General features: G+C 31.7%; 1 protein-coding gene across 7 annotated transcripts in view; it reads right to left on the bottom strand.

Moving 5' to 3' along the window:
- Positions 1–5,835: 5,835 nt before the first annotated feature.
- LOC129798314 (kinase D-interacting substrate of 220 kDa) overlaps positions 5,836–15,639 on the bottom strand; it is a 68,963-nt gene continuing 59,159 nt past the window's right edge. For 4 of the 7 annotated variants that reach the window (XM_055841416.1, XM_055841413.1, XM_055841414.1 and 1 more), the window contains exons 10-11: positions 11,159–11,359; positions 5,836–9,069 (exon numbers count right to left, since the gene is read on the bottom strand). In XM_055841416.1, coding sequence (XP_055697391.1) covers positions 8,855–9,069; positions 11,159–11,359 — 416 coding nt within the window. In that variant the 3' untranslated portion in view covers positions 5,836–8,854. Of the gene's footprint in view, positions 9,070–11,158; positions 11,360–11,415; positions 11,516–13,942; positions 14,074–15,639 lie in introns of those variants that run through there. The other 3 variants (XM_055841415.1, XM_055841418.1, XM_055841419.1) reach the window with 3 other exon arrangements.

The following is a 15,639-nucleotide window of genomic DNA, read 5'->3' as shown; positions in this document are numbered from 1 at the left end:
GTTCTTGAGACTCAAGGTATATACACTATCAATTAAATAATTACGATTATCATCATATTATTGAAAATTTATTTTACTGAATTGCAATTAATTGTTAAGATTTTGGTACTCAAACATCGACTTTTACAAAAATATTAGAAAAACTATTGTTTTTTACAGTATGAAATTCTTAAATTGTCTGATTCTAATGGACTTTATAAATTTTAAAATATAAGTGTGAAATTACCCATAAGAAAATGAGCAAAATGACTGGAATAAGGACTTATGGTGCTAGGGGTTTCAAGCTTTTGTTTTGGGAAAATTTATTAAGAGAAAGTACGGCTGTGCAGGCAGATTAATATTCAGATTTTCACAGATTAACACTACTGGTAGTTCTAGTGTAAACAACATTTGCTACCAGAGTAGCATTGTTATTGTATTATTAATTTTTATTACCATTTATTATGTCTCTCTACTCTTTTTTACATATTCATTTATGCCTTTTAATTGCTGTTTACTGTATAATTTGAAAAACTGAGTATATTTAAATATCTCACCTGACACATGTTCGTTTTGGCAGATTTTTTTTATTATTGATTTCTGATCATTTTTTGTCCAAATATTTTCTAAATGAGAAATCTGCTAGACATTTAACTCAATGCTAGAACTTAAGCTGCATCGGATTGAGCAGAACGTTGATCAAAGCGATCAGAAATATCCGTTTTCAAATGGTAAATAAAACATTTTCATTACAAAATTTTGCTGCAATGGGAAAATTAAGAAATGAATGTACAAAACATCTTGACATGTCACAGATATGGGTTTATGAATTGAACAGTTTGTACTGGATACAATAAATATCACTGATTAAAATAGATTAGGAGGATGTGGGGCTACTTTGAGCTACATTGACATACAATGTTTCACATATTTCTAAAGAAAATTGGGCTTTAAATTAATGTCATAGGCTGTATAAAACAATTGTGGAACTCGTAGAACTAAATACAGTGAGTGTCAATAGTTTGTTGCCTAATGGATGTTTGAGAAATCAAGTGAAAAAAATTAAAGAAAAAAATACTTTTCCAAATTTTTCTTTTTGCAGATGAGTTCCTTATAATCCGTAGATATTATTTATAGTTTTCAAAAAAAATAATTAATTTTATTTCATATCAAAAATAATTGTTTTCCAAAAGTTGGTCATTTTTGAAAAATCAAAAGTTTGTTGCCTCATTAAAAAAACTAATTCAAAATGGTGAAAACGTGCAACCAACTTTATGTAAACCGGTTACATTTTGAGCTTATGTCATTTGATAGGCAAATGGTGGATTTGTACATTTTTAAGGCTGTCAATGTTAAATATATAGGTGTAAAAGTGATGATAAATAACAAGAAATAATCAGTTTTTTGATAATTCATAATTTAGGTTATAATGGCAAATTACATAAAGTTGAAAGGTGGGATATTGTCCAGAGATACTGCTGGAAGGAATCGGCGTCGCTTAATTGTTAAATTTTATGGAAATTCATGAAAAGTTATACATAAAATGGTCAAATATTATAGTTATGAGGCACGAGTACATCTGAAAAACGCTACTGGTAGACCCAGGGTTTCGACTCAGAAAGTCAATAACCGCATTCTAGGTATCTCTGATAGTAACCCCATGATGTTTGCTTCAAAAATTCAGAGTCGGCTGGTTACAGAAGGCATACAGGCTTCAAAACCAACCGCAATTTAATGAAAGTGGTAAGAATAATTACTTGGTTTGCAGGTTTCCATTGGTAAACAAAACCAATCTGGTTAAAAGATTGTAAATTCACTTGGAGCATGCTAAAAACGTAAAAATACAACCTCTTACGCAGTTTGGTTTTGCTTACCAATGGAATCTTGCGAGCCAAGTACCTATTCTTATATTTTCTTTCATTTTGAGTTTGATTTTCGAAGCATTTGAAGCCTGTATGCCTTCTGTAACCAGCCGACTCTGAATTTTTGAAGCAAACGTCATGGGGTTACTATCAGAGATACCTAGAATGCGGTTATCGACTTTCTGAGTCGAAACCCTGGGTCTACCAGTAGCGTTTTTCAGATGTACTCGTGCCTCATAACTATAATATTTGACCATTTTATGTATAACTTTTCATGAATTTCCATAAAATTTGACAATTAAGCGACGCCGATTCCTTCCAGCAGTATCTCTGGACAATATCCCACCTTTCAACTTTATGTAATTTGCCATTATAACCTAAATTATGAATTATCAAAAAACTGATTATTTCTTGTTATTTATCATCACTTTTACACCTATATATTTAACATTGACAGCCTTAAAAATGTACAAATCCACCATTTGCCTATCAAATGACATAAGCTCAAAATGTAACCGGTTTACATAAAGTTGGTTGCACGTTTTCACCATTTTGAATTAGTTTTTTTAATGAGGCAACAAACTTTTGATTTTTCAAAAATGACCAACTTTTGGAAAACAATTATTTTTGATATGAAATAAAATTAATTATTTTTTTTGAAAACTATAAATAATATCTACGGATTATAAGGAACTCATCTGCAAAAAGAAAAATTTGGAAAAGTATTTTTTTCTTTAATTTTTTTCACTTGATTTCTCAAACATCCATTAGGCAACAAACTATTGACACTCACTGTAGTATAATAGTATAAAGTCCAGTTTCCTTAATGCGAAAATCAATATCAATGCAGCCCCACTTCCCCCTATTATAATTTTATTAACCACAATGTTTTTTCTCATTTTTTATTACTTATTTATGCTATATATTGACGTAAAGCAAACTTTACTATTTAGACGCAAAATATTGTAAATTTTTCACTTGATACGGGTTTCAGATTAAAGGTTAGCTCACTTCCAGAAAATCGTGAAATCTAAAATGACAAGATTTTATAATAATTTTTCAAAATGTAATAAATTATTTGTCTTTAGTATCCAAACTTAAGATTTTTTTTTCTAAAAATTTAGAAATTAGAACACTTAAGCCATACGGATAAACCGTAGGTTTAAAGCTCGTATTAATACAATAGTGAATATTTTCTAGTATTCCAAATAGCAAAATTTTTAGATAATAGGAGGAAATGGGGCACCTTTGAAATTAAGATTTTTCTCCTATATTTAAATAGAACTGAATCATAATGAAATGGTATGGCTCAATTATGTAATGGTATGTTTGCAATTGGTTTGTGCAACTAAATAATATCATGATAAGGCTCAATTTTATTTAAAAATAGGTGAAAAATCACAATTTTAAAGGTGCCCCAATTTCAAAAGTGCCCCACTTCCCGCTAATACGTTTGGATCCATTCTCCATAAAATTCTATAGAAGTCTCGGCGCGCTGGGTGGAAGAGGATCTATGGATAGGGGAAAGGCTCATAATTTTGTCCAGTTTCTTATTTTTGACACTTCGAGGGTAACATTGGACACTAAAAATAAATTGATTAAAATGATGGATTTTTATTCCAATATTTGATGAATAATGAATTCTATCTATATATTTGTTCTTTTTGGAAGATTTTGACACTAAATACGTTAAATTTTGAATATGATTTGAGTTGAAATTGCTTTGTTGAAAATTCAGTGTGAGCAATTGCTTACGAGAAATATGACAGAACTTCGTGTTTACTTCAGTCTTATTTAGCTGTGGTGAAGTACTAATAATGTTTCTTCGCTTTTTTGAATGATATTATTGAATATTCATTGAAAATTGTGTTGATTCACGTTAGTGGTGATTTGTACATTTGACCTGAAGTGAGATTTGCCTTGTGAATTAAATTTTTCGTGTGAAAAATGGGAAATTTTTTAAGATATTTACCAAAGAGGTTATACTCCTTATTTTGGACAGGTGTTTTCCTCACGAAATTTCGTGAAGTTTTAGCTTTTGTGATGACTAGGTTGAAAAAACTCCTGGAGAAACAAAAAAAATCATCTCTACGAACGAGTTGTAGCGAGAAATGCCTTGAAAGGCTCCCGAAAGGCCAGGGAATGAGCGAATCCGCACGTACTTGGAGTACCGAAGTAAACTCAGTTTAATTAATGATATGGAAAGTTTCCGGGCTTCTTGTGACATTCTACGTTTCCCTTACATGAACAGGAAGAGGACTTGGTAAGATTGGTTCATCAAATGAAGAACAATGGGCATCCTATTGAGGCGGATTAGCTGTCCAAATTTACAGCCAAGTTGTCCAAATTAATAACCAAGTTGTCCAAAATAAGAGCCAAGCTCACCTCTACATATCCATTCATTTTTAAACGTATTAAAACTGATTTTAGTAAAAATAAGACGATAAATACCTTGCTAAGTTTCTAAACAACCCTTCTGAAAAGAGTGTAACAAGAAATGTCAATTAGTATTGAAAATATCGCACTTCAAACTTGGAACATCGATGCTTATAAGCAGACTGGTCCAAAATTATGAGCCCTTACCCTACATCTTTTTAATGTCATAGGTGAAGGCCACACGGTGTTCCGTGAACCTGACAAAGATAGTGACAATATCGGGTTGGACAACGGGACCATTGAGAGCGCGACATCATACAGGCTTAGTCCTGTTTATGATTTTCAACACGCATTCATGACACTGCGACGAATATTAAATTTGTCGACTCTGCCTCGGGTTTTACGACACAGTAGTGGTATGGCACGTATGACATATCAAAGAAATTTTGGAGTTCTTGTTCTGAATGTTCTTAAAAAAATGTGAATCAGAATTTTCTTGTATAGCTTCGTGATATTGTTTCTTATCACAGAATTCGCGTTTTGATATTAGAAATTGTTTTTGTTTTCGACACAAATAAAATCTTTTATTTTGTAATTTTTTTCCACAAAACCAAAACAATTACGTGATCATTATTATTCTACCTGAACAAAAATAATTTATTTCTTTTTTATTTGTATGATTATTAATATAAACATCGTAAAACACATATTTTCCCCTTTCAAAACATGTTTTTTTTATGAGTTAGCTCCTTGTCATTCAGAATGATAAGGGATCAACATGCTTCAGTTGGTCCTTTATTGCCATTTATTGCACAAAAATTTCAACGATAAATCCATTTTGTGCCCCTAAACTTCAAACAAAAATACGTAATTAAAAATCATAGAGTAAAATTTTGAAAATTATTTCTATTACCGAAATTTTATCACTTATATAATCTGAAAATTTATTAAATTCTCTTTCTAAGTACATTAAAATTTCAAAATCGCCAAAAAGTCAGTTGAGCCCTTGTAATTTCCAAGGAGCGATTTATAAGTTTCTTCCCGAAATAACAAGCAAGACTCGGAATATTTTCTTACGGAAAATCCTAGGTCAACATATTTGTTATGCATCAATACTCCATTAGTTTCATTTTCTAATTATTATTAACAAAGCAAAATTGATAACAATTATTGAGTATCAGAAAATACGTGATAATGCTAGAAAAAAATTGTAAATTCAACAAAAACAATTTGAACTATAAGAAAACTCTTTCATTTTCTATTATTGTAAATTATGTATATATCGACGCCTTCGCTAAATTATTAAGTTTTTTTTGCAACTTGCTTAAAAGAAGGCATAAGACGACTGAATGGAATTTTTTTCGATAAAATTCCCCAGCCAGACGCACAAAAAATATGCAAATGAACAGAGCGCTTGAGTCAAAAGAAATACTTTTTGTGTTTCTTCTGCCAATCAAATTAATTATTATCCTGCTCCTCCTATGACAGTTGTCACACTTCTCATGGGATTTTCCATTTCAAAATGATGAAACTATGCTGAACTAAATCCAACTAAATTCACCTTTGTCAACGCAGAACAAAAAAAGTAAATTGGATCCATAAAAACAATCATTAAAAATATTTTTTCATTGATTTTATTTAATCACTGTCATTAAGTATCCGCAGTTACACGTTTAAATAATTCTCAACTGAGAAATTAGGTGCTTTTGAGAGTATTGCTAAAATAGTTTCTTTGCTGTTTGTTGTCTATATAGAACGTTCCTAAAGTTATATTAAGTAATCTACTTTGTACCGAAGTTACGCGCACTTTAGTCAAGATTATGCCAAGGGATAAGTAACTTTAGAGAATCTAAATAAACTTAATTTGAACACTTGTTCTACCTCACAAATGCTTTTTTAGGCCTTAAACACAATGACAGTGGTAACTACAAAATGAGTATCCGGGACACATACCAGAAAGGTGATCAATGTCACAATAACTTAGGTATTCTAACAGAAAATAAAAAAAAAAATTAGCCTTTCATTAGCATAAATTACGCTTACATACCATTTTATGAATTAGAAAGAAATCAGGAATCTCAGACAAAATGTAAAAAAATCAGACAATGCTTTTATGGTGTGTGTCTCCGCTTAGTAAGTTTAATGGTTTACAGTCGATGGTGATCTTTCTTTTTATTTTTGTCTCATTTTTGATTCTTCTTCAATTTTTTTGTTAATAAATTTGTTTGATAAAAACTATTATGTTATTAAGATTTTAACACTAAAATATGCAATTTCATTTATTTAATAATAATAATTTTTGAGACTACAAATTCAATTTAGTCAGTAAACGTTTTGTTAAAACATCTTGTATCTAAGATTTTAAATTAAAAATCTACGAAGTAACACAGAAAATCAGAAACCAAAACGACGACGAAATAAATTATTCGCTAAAAATTTATTTTAAGCCAAGATACACACCACAAATCGTATTCATCAACCAACGCTATGATGGAATGAACTTTGTATCTGTCAGGTATAATTTGCAAGACTTTTCATGATACAGTTTAAAAAACTTTCACGACAAAGACAAAAATTCCAAAAACAAGAACATAGAAAACCTTCTATTATGTGTCTTGGCTAAGAAAATGCGATTTATCGTGTTTTCATTGAAGAAAAAAATCCCAATTACACAAAAGTTTCATAATTAAACTAATTAATGCCATATCTGTGCAAATTTTCAAAGTTTCATGTAAGACTTACATAAGCCGAAAGCGATTCGTAAAAAAATTATTTCGATATCTTGCAATTGCTTGGGAATACTGGTATGTGTCTTCGCTCATTATTTGTATGTGCTATTGGCTATCAATGTGTCTTAGTTCTAATTACCTTTCAAGAACTCATGCTTAATCACAAAATTTAAGTTCTATTATTTCTTTATAATGATTTAAACGAAATATTAACATAAAATATTTTAGAAATATTTCATTTTCTTGATTGCGTTCTCGAAATTCTCGTTACGTATTTATCTTTAGAAGTTAAAGACATTCGCTAAATAGGTTAATGATAATATTCCAATGAAACGTAAACAAATTCCTGTAGCACTTTACTGTTCTCCAGTGCTTCTAAATAATCGACTTTGTTTTGTGTTGGTTCCTGTCACGACAGTTTTTCCAAATCCTTTCCGTGTTCTAAAACCACGTAACAGTCGAGATAGGAACCAACGCAAACAAAAGTCGATAGTGCAGAAGCACTTGCGAAAAGAAAAGTGCTAAAAAAAAGTATGTGCCAAAAAAGGGGAAATCGTTCTCCTGAACATTTTTTAGCAGTTCACTGTTCTCAAGGGCTTATCTATAATCGACTTTTGTTTGTATTGATTCCCATCTCAATTGATTGGTGGTTTTCGGACACGAAAAACACTTGGAAAAACAGTCGAGAGAGGAACTAATTCAAAGAAAAGTCGGTGATACAGAAGCATTTGAGAACAGTAAAGTGCTAAAGAAACACGTTCATTTTTCATTTATATAGCATCATAATCTTCCAGTTTGGGGTCTGCTAATACTGAAATTTATGACAAACAAAATGTCATCAAATTGGTAACTAATTTTGCCATATTTCAAATAAACCTTTCAATGTAAATTAAACTAGAGTTTCTGCTGGAAAAATTTACATCAAAGACACTAACCGGCCAACCCTTTAAGTACTTAATAAGTACTTAATGAGTACCCTATCATCAATTAACCTACTTACCAAATTTATGAAAACGGGTCAAATTCAATAACAGCTTAACCTATGTTACCAGGTAATTAAACATACTATAAAAAAAATTAGGATATTATTGAAGATCATAATTTTGAAGGTATTCAATTCTCATTCGATAATGCTTAAAAATAAACATAATATTGCATTAAAAATGAATAAACTTAATATTAGATCGACAATCTAACTAATCGCTGTGGAAATTCTTCATATTTCACGATAATCTAATTATTTTTAAAAAATTTTCTAAAATATTTATCTAAATTAGGAAAAATATTTAAAAACTTAATTAAATGTATTTTGATAACCATATTTAGTACACTGGGTAACTTTATTCGATACGATTTTCATAATTTTGTACTAATAATAATTACTATTTAATTCCCAGTAACTCTTTTTATCATTCGTAGTTTGCAAGACCACCGTTAGTGTCTCTACTCGCAATTGTTCGTTCCGCATTAGATTCTCAAATTGCAAAACTTCATTGCCGATCTTTTTAGTAACTAAAAAGTTGTTTATTCTATGACCACTTACTTCTATTAATTATAAATCAATTTCTAAGACTTAACTAAATACTTTCGAAAAATAGCTAAACAATATTCGATTAATACACTTAGTGAGCAGTGTTAATTTCTTTACAAAATTCTTCGAAACTATACTAAATGTTGCGTGTTAATTACCCCTTGGCGAAGTTTAACTCTTTTTTTTTTGGATCTATGCTACAGTATCATTTTGGATTTTCCGCAATGTTTGCGAAAGGCATCAATTTTTGCGATGACTAGTCAAACACTTTAATAAAGAAAACATAACCAAAAAAGAAAGGTGGGAAAGACCCATTTTCGAAAGTGCGAAAGCTTTTCGTGGGATTTTGCCAGAAAGAAGTAAATTTCTCTTGATCTTCATTTGGGTGATGTGACATTGGAACTGACCAGAGGTTGAACTTCTTCATCTGCCGAAGTACCTTCCACAGAGGCAGAAACATCTTTCAGCTCAATTCCCTTGTCCATTGAGTCATTGTCAAAGGAATATGAACGTGCCATCTTGAAGGCTCTTTCAGCTCGATCAGCTTTGTCAGTTCGAGTTGAATAAACCAGAGCCACAGGCCTTCCTGCAACTGAAGAATGGATTCTGTCAGTTGGTTGGCTCCTGGACAAGTTTTTTTTTTGCAATATCGCAACTTAAAGACATATGCCATATTTTACAGGGCGGTACTTATAACCACTGATAAAAATAATTTAGGCCACGCCCCCTTGGAAGTTACTGCAAAGTAAAGTTAAGTTTTTTACCCTAAAATTCTACATTAGAATTTCGGTTCGACGGAATGTAGCAGGAAATAGAGGGAAACACTGAACCTTTTGTGGTTTTCACAATTTTATTCTCTACGACTGACGTTTCGAGGATGACTGTCATCTTCATCAGGTATCGAATATGGCAGGGAAAATCACGTACAAGTGCGAGTTGTTACACTGCACTTGAACTTGGATCACAACTTGATCCGCAATGTTCACCATTCTTTATCAGTCAGTCGAATGGTAACCAGTCTAAATTTGCTTAATGCCTAAAAAATAAGCCACACCCCCTAAAAAAAAGTTATATTGAGTGGGAGTTTCTTAAACGTTCAAAGAACTATTTTAAAACCGCTACAATTTTCCAGCATTCGAACTATCTTACAGGATACCACATAATAAAAAATAAAGACCATTAAATACGGATAGTACATAACAATGGGTCGCTAAAAAGAAAGCCACGCCTCCTAGAGTATAAAGAGTCCATTTAACTTTCAAAGAAACACTTCCAAACTACTAGCATTTTCCAGCATTCTGAACAATTTTACAGGACAGCATATAATGAAAAATTAGAGCGTTTAGGTACAGATATTCCATAAAAATGAATTGCTAAAATATAAGTCACGCCCCCTGAAAAAGTTATATAGTGTATGAGGACCTTTTAGCTCTCAAAGAACTACTTCTAAACCGTTACCATTTTCCAACATTCTGAATAATTTTACAAGACAGTACGTAATAAAAAAATCAGCGTCTTTAGGTAGTAATAGCCCATAAAAATGGGTCGCAAAAAAATAGGCCACGCCCCCTAAAAAAGTTATGTGGAGTGACAAGTCATTTTAACTTACAAAAAACTAAGGTAAAGTGCCCTCAAGGCGACCGGTTCCTCAATTCGACCGGTAGAGTTATTTATTCAATTTATTTATATTTGCACTAATATTTGGTGTGTGATCTAATATTAATAGGTCAATTATTCCATAAATAAACACGAATCAGTGACAATTTTATAGAAATTCACCATTAAAACATTCAAATATTGACCACTGGTCGAGTCGAGGAACCGGTCGACTCGAGGGCACTTTACCTTACTTCCAACTTGTTACCATTTTCCAGCACAGTGAAAATCTTACAATTCAGCAATTAATAAAAAATCAGGGCCTTTAGTTAGGAATAGTTCATTAAAATAGGTGTGGCTGTCGAAGAGGCGTGCCAGGAATCAATTTTAACATTTTCTCTTGTATAAAGACTTATAGGAGTATTAAGGAAGTACCCCTATTTTCACGCACCCGGAAAGAATTTATCTCTGAAAGCTCTGATATACGTCTTAAAATGTTAAAAATTTGATTTTTGATAGTATTCTTATTGGGGATGTGGCCTACCCAAGCAGAAATTTTTTTCTTAAAATAGTCTTGTAGAATTCTCCAAGTAAGGCACTATAGAACCAAAAACCTATTTATTTACTAATAACGCTCTTCCATCATTGAGATTACTATAAGTCAAATGGCGCTCTCTTAAGGTTCTTAAGAGCTGCTATAGGAATTTCCACAGAACATTTTCACTTTAAGTCTATTAAAAGTGCACTAAAAGACTTATCTAATACTTGGTTCTATAAGGCAGCTATTTTGCTTCTTTTGGGTATTTTTGTGATTCAGAACTGTTCCAGTTATACTCAATAATAGAATTGGTGAGGGTGGACTATTTCTGATTTTCTAGTTATCTACATTATTTATTAATGACATCGTTCAAAGTTGATATTATTTGACCATAACTCTAAAAAGGGGTATGTCCTAAATTACCTTCGGGCGGATTTTACTCAATATGTCAAATATAATATCCCAGCAAAATGTAGGACCAAAAGAAAGTTAGGATATTGCAAAAGAACTCTGATTTCAGAAGCAACTCCAGAAAATTTGATCTTACTTGGACCGGGAGATGGGATCTTTCCGAAGGATCCCGAAGATCCTTGCCTCTTTTCCGCTATGTACTCAATGTTAATGGGAATCTCATTTTTGATGGACACTTTTTTCTCCGACTTAACACTTCCTCGTGGCTTTAGGATAGGCTCTCGCCGCACAATGGATGGCGATGCTGACCAACTGGGCGTTGGTGATGCCCTTCCATCTACAAAAGACCATCAATATTTCACAAACAACCCATTCAATCAAAGTTCGGAATAAGATTTCAGTTGCAAAACTCCCTATTTTGGCGGAGTTGTCGTTCTCGTTAGCATAACAACGTTCTGGTGATAGTTTTCAGTGGCAGCAGCAACAACAGCAGCTAAAAAGCCCAGTGCAAAAGCATTTAATGTCAACTAGTTTTGCAAAGAATGCCAAAAAATAACACATTACAAATCTTGAGAATCTCTCTTGGGTGCTGGGATTAGCCAAAAAGATGATTTGTGGTAAGGCGAGGTGATGGAATAAAACACGCAAAACAACACAATTGATTAAGTCCAGTAGCATAATCCACAGGTGAAATCTCTTTGGTGCTTCTCTAGTGCTGGTGATATCTTTTGGAGACAATCTTGGGAAAATTTCTTCTGAACAGAAGTTTTTTTTATTGATTGATGCATTTGCAATTAAATATTTGAAGCTGTAGAATATTTCAGTACCATCTTGTTCTTTCATTGGCTGAAGCTGTTAATGCATTTAATCCTTAGTTAATCAGAGAACGCAATGGAACTTCTACTTTACAGAATTAAATATTTAATTATTTGTGAAAAAATACTTTTGTCAACAATTTTCAAATTAAGTTCGAAGACTAGATAAGAAGCGAATATTTTTAAACTAAAAAAATGTGATTTTAAATTAAATTATAAATTTAAAAAAATAAGTAAGGAGTTCAGGACAAATCTTAAGCGTCGGATTCTATTCCAAGGACTTAAGGAAAATCCCTATGTTAAAACGTTAAAACTTACAATTTACTAAGCTTTGGAAGAATTGTGATCTTATTACCCTTATTGCCCTTATAACTCGTTTCGATTACTGTTTATTGGGTTTATTGATACCGAAATTAAGAAAATTAAGTCAATAGTTTGCTCAAGAAAAGCCATGCAAAAATTTACCTAGAAAAACTACAAAGCTTGGACGCTTCGTCCGGTTAATTCTAAACGGGCGACCCTTAGGAGTTTTGTGCGGATAGAGCTTTACTTCAAGTTGTAGAAAAGAGAAGCTTCAAGATCTCTTAAAGCTCAAATATGGACCAAGAAACTATTTCATTAAAATTATTAAATATGAACAGGTAGAAAACTAACCTCTGATAAACTGCAAGGTAAACTGTTAAACATCAATAAAACTAATAGAAATATAAAGTAATTATATTATGGAATATTCCAATCGCAGAAGGTGTCCAGTGGCTGATGACAGTCAACAGCCCTAAAGTCAAAATTCCAAAAGCCAAAATCCCAAATAAATCAGAATCCTAAAAGAGTAAATATTAAACGGAAGATAATATGTGGCCAAAACAGAGAATTTTCCTTTGCCTTTGACTCTTCAACCAATTCGGGACTTTGAACTTTTCTGAATTTTGGCTTTCAGAATCTCGACTTTTGATATTTTCGATTTTTTTGGACTTTGATTCCTTCAGCATTTTGGACAATTCGGAATTTTCCCTTTAAGGATTTAAGCTTTCGGGATTTACGATTTCGGAATTTTGACTTTCGGGATTTTGGATTATGGAATTTTGGTTTTCGAAATCCTGGTCCTTTTAAGTTTGAGATTTGGAATTTTGGGTTTTGGGATTTTGGATCTTTCAGGATTTTGGACATTTCTAAATTAGAAATCTTGGCTTTCAATATTTTCGATTTTTTGGAACTTTGATCCTTTTTGCATTTTGGACAATTCGGGATTTTTCCTTTAAGGATTTAGACTTTCAGGATTTAGGCTTTGGAGATTTTGGCTTTCGATGTTTTGATCTTTACGGCATTTTCCGGATTTTAAACTTTACGGGATCTTGATTTTCAAGATCATGGCTTACGATATTTTCAATTTTTTGGGACTTTGATCCTTGCGCAAGTCCTTGCGGCATTTTGAACAATATGGAATTTTTCCTTTCAGGATTTAGGCTTTTGAAATTTTGGCTTTCGGCTTTTGATCCTTTTGGCATTTTGGAAATTTCCAGATTTTAGATTTTTCTGGATCTTAGCTTTCGGTATTTAGGCTTTCGATATTTTCGATTTTTTGGGACTTTGATCCTTGCGGCATTTTGAACAATACGGAATTTTTCCTTTCAGGATTTAGGCTTTTAAGATTTTGGATTTTGCGGATTTTGATCCTTTTGGCATTTTAGAAATTTCCAGATTTTAGACTTTTCTGGATCTTAGCTTTCGGAATCTAGGCTTTCGATATTTTCGATTTTTTGGGACTTTGATCCTTTCGGTATGTTTGACAATTCGGGATTTTTCCTTTTGGGATTTTGGCTTTCGAAACTTTGACTGAAATCCAATCCTACAACGCATATTGACTGGTATTCCACGAGAATGTCGCTCGATTTACCAAATATATTTAATAATATTTAGGAACAAGATAATTTAAATCTTAAAGGTATAATACAAAATATTCGCTTCTTAAAAGGAGAAAAATCGTAGACTTTGCAATGCTAAACCATCTACATTAATAACAACAAAAGATTAATTTGTGGTTTAATAAGATCAGCCATTTGAACCATACCAAACAGTGAATTAATGCACAAATTTGTTAATTTTTTTGCTTTATTTTAATTTCAATATTTTTTAAATTTTGGTATAATTTTTTTCATCTATGATACAATGTCAATTATGTATTTCTTCTCATAAGTCTAAAAACGTCTTTTCATGCATTACAATTATTATTTGGCCACTAAAATTAATCAGTATTAAAAATAAAATCACACTATCTATATCAGTGTTAAGTGTTGGGCACACAATTTGGCCACATGTGGCACCCCTTATGGCCACCTTCAAAATACTCAAGAAAATTCATGACTACAATTAGCAAAGTAATTTTGAGAGTATTTAATAACATTTCAAAGAAAATGGCAACAAGTAGGGCAAAGTGGTCATAAGGGGTGCCTTATTGGTTTTTAGCAGCTTCACACAGTAATTTTTGTTTTGTCCACGTGGAAGTCTATCTTAAAATATGCACACGCGTTTTATTTTCTTTTATTAATGTATCTCACCGCAAATACTGACAATGCTCATAAGTTATTAATGAAATTCCACAATTGGCAATAAACATAAAAAAAATCAAACTGCAGCGCGTGATATTCAAACGGAAAAATATGAATGAGTCTGGCGTTAGGTGCAAGCAAGTTGAAGCTAATAAATTATCAATATTTAAATTGATTAGAAGTGTCTTTGCGGGTGTTTCTTAGTTTTTTTTTCTCTCTCTCCATAATACATAATCTCACAGCTTGTGCAACAATTAATCATTCAATATAACTCCTATTTTTTATTGGAAAAGGTGAGAAATACAGCACAATTGCAATTGATCTGAGCAGTGGATTCAAATATGCATTTCTGGTGGCCAATTATAAGAAAATACCCATAATCTTTCGGCATAATTTAGAACAACTTTCTTCTTTCAAAGTTTTCAGCACTTCATCATTTTTCTCAATGTTGCAAAAAAAAAGGTGAGAATTATCTCATAAAATTGTAATATTAAGCACAAAACAGAGCTAACAGATTGTTGTAAATCAACAAGTGAATTGGCCATAAAAGTGCTATTAAATTTAGATGATTTCACTCCTTTTTAATCTTCTAACAATTTATCGTACAAACCACTTTTCACTCTTACTGAGTAGATATTCACACACCCACAAAATGTTACCAAATGTTGTACATTTATGGCCATCGAAATGGTAATTTGGTGGATAATGCTATAAAATCCATCAATTTAGTGGATAAAATTGTGGTATTAAAATACTAATTAATGGTACTTTGTAGTGGTTGTACCAAAAGGTGGGAGTAATTTAGACAGAGAAAGATTGTTTGCAAATTTAAATTAGGCTACACAAGCAGTAATTTAAAAAAAAATCTGTTAAATAAATTAATAAAAAAAATGATTTTTTGTGGAACCTAAAAAATTATAGTATGCAATAATAAAATTCGAATTCTAGTGGCAAGAGAGAGATTGATACATGATCAAAAAATCACTGAATGTTTGAGGTTATAGATACACAACCTCAAAATTAAGTAAAATATATTTATGAGACATTGGGCTTTATTCTCAAATTTGATAGAGAGGTTATGTATTAGTATTACCTAACCTCGAGAAGTCTCAAATTTTCTTTTAGAATTTAACACATATTTCAATATATAATGAATAGAGAGAACTTTCCTATCATTTTGAGGTTAGAATTTAATATATTTGAAGTTTGAAAAAAACAGTGTTCTTCCGAAATTTTTCATTAATGAAAAAAAAATC

Source organism: Phlebotomus papatasi, chromosome 1 (assembly GCF_024763615.1).
Source record: "Phlebotomus papatasi isolate M1 chromosome 1, Ppap_2.1, whole genome shotgun sequence".
Lineage (NCBI taxonomy): Eukaryota > Metazoa > Arthropoda > Insecta > Diptera > Psychodidae > Phlebotomus > Phlebotomus papatasi.
The sequence above is the reverse complement of the archived record's forward strand: the minus strand, read 5'-3'. Positions and strand labels throughout refer to the sequence as shown.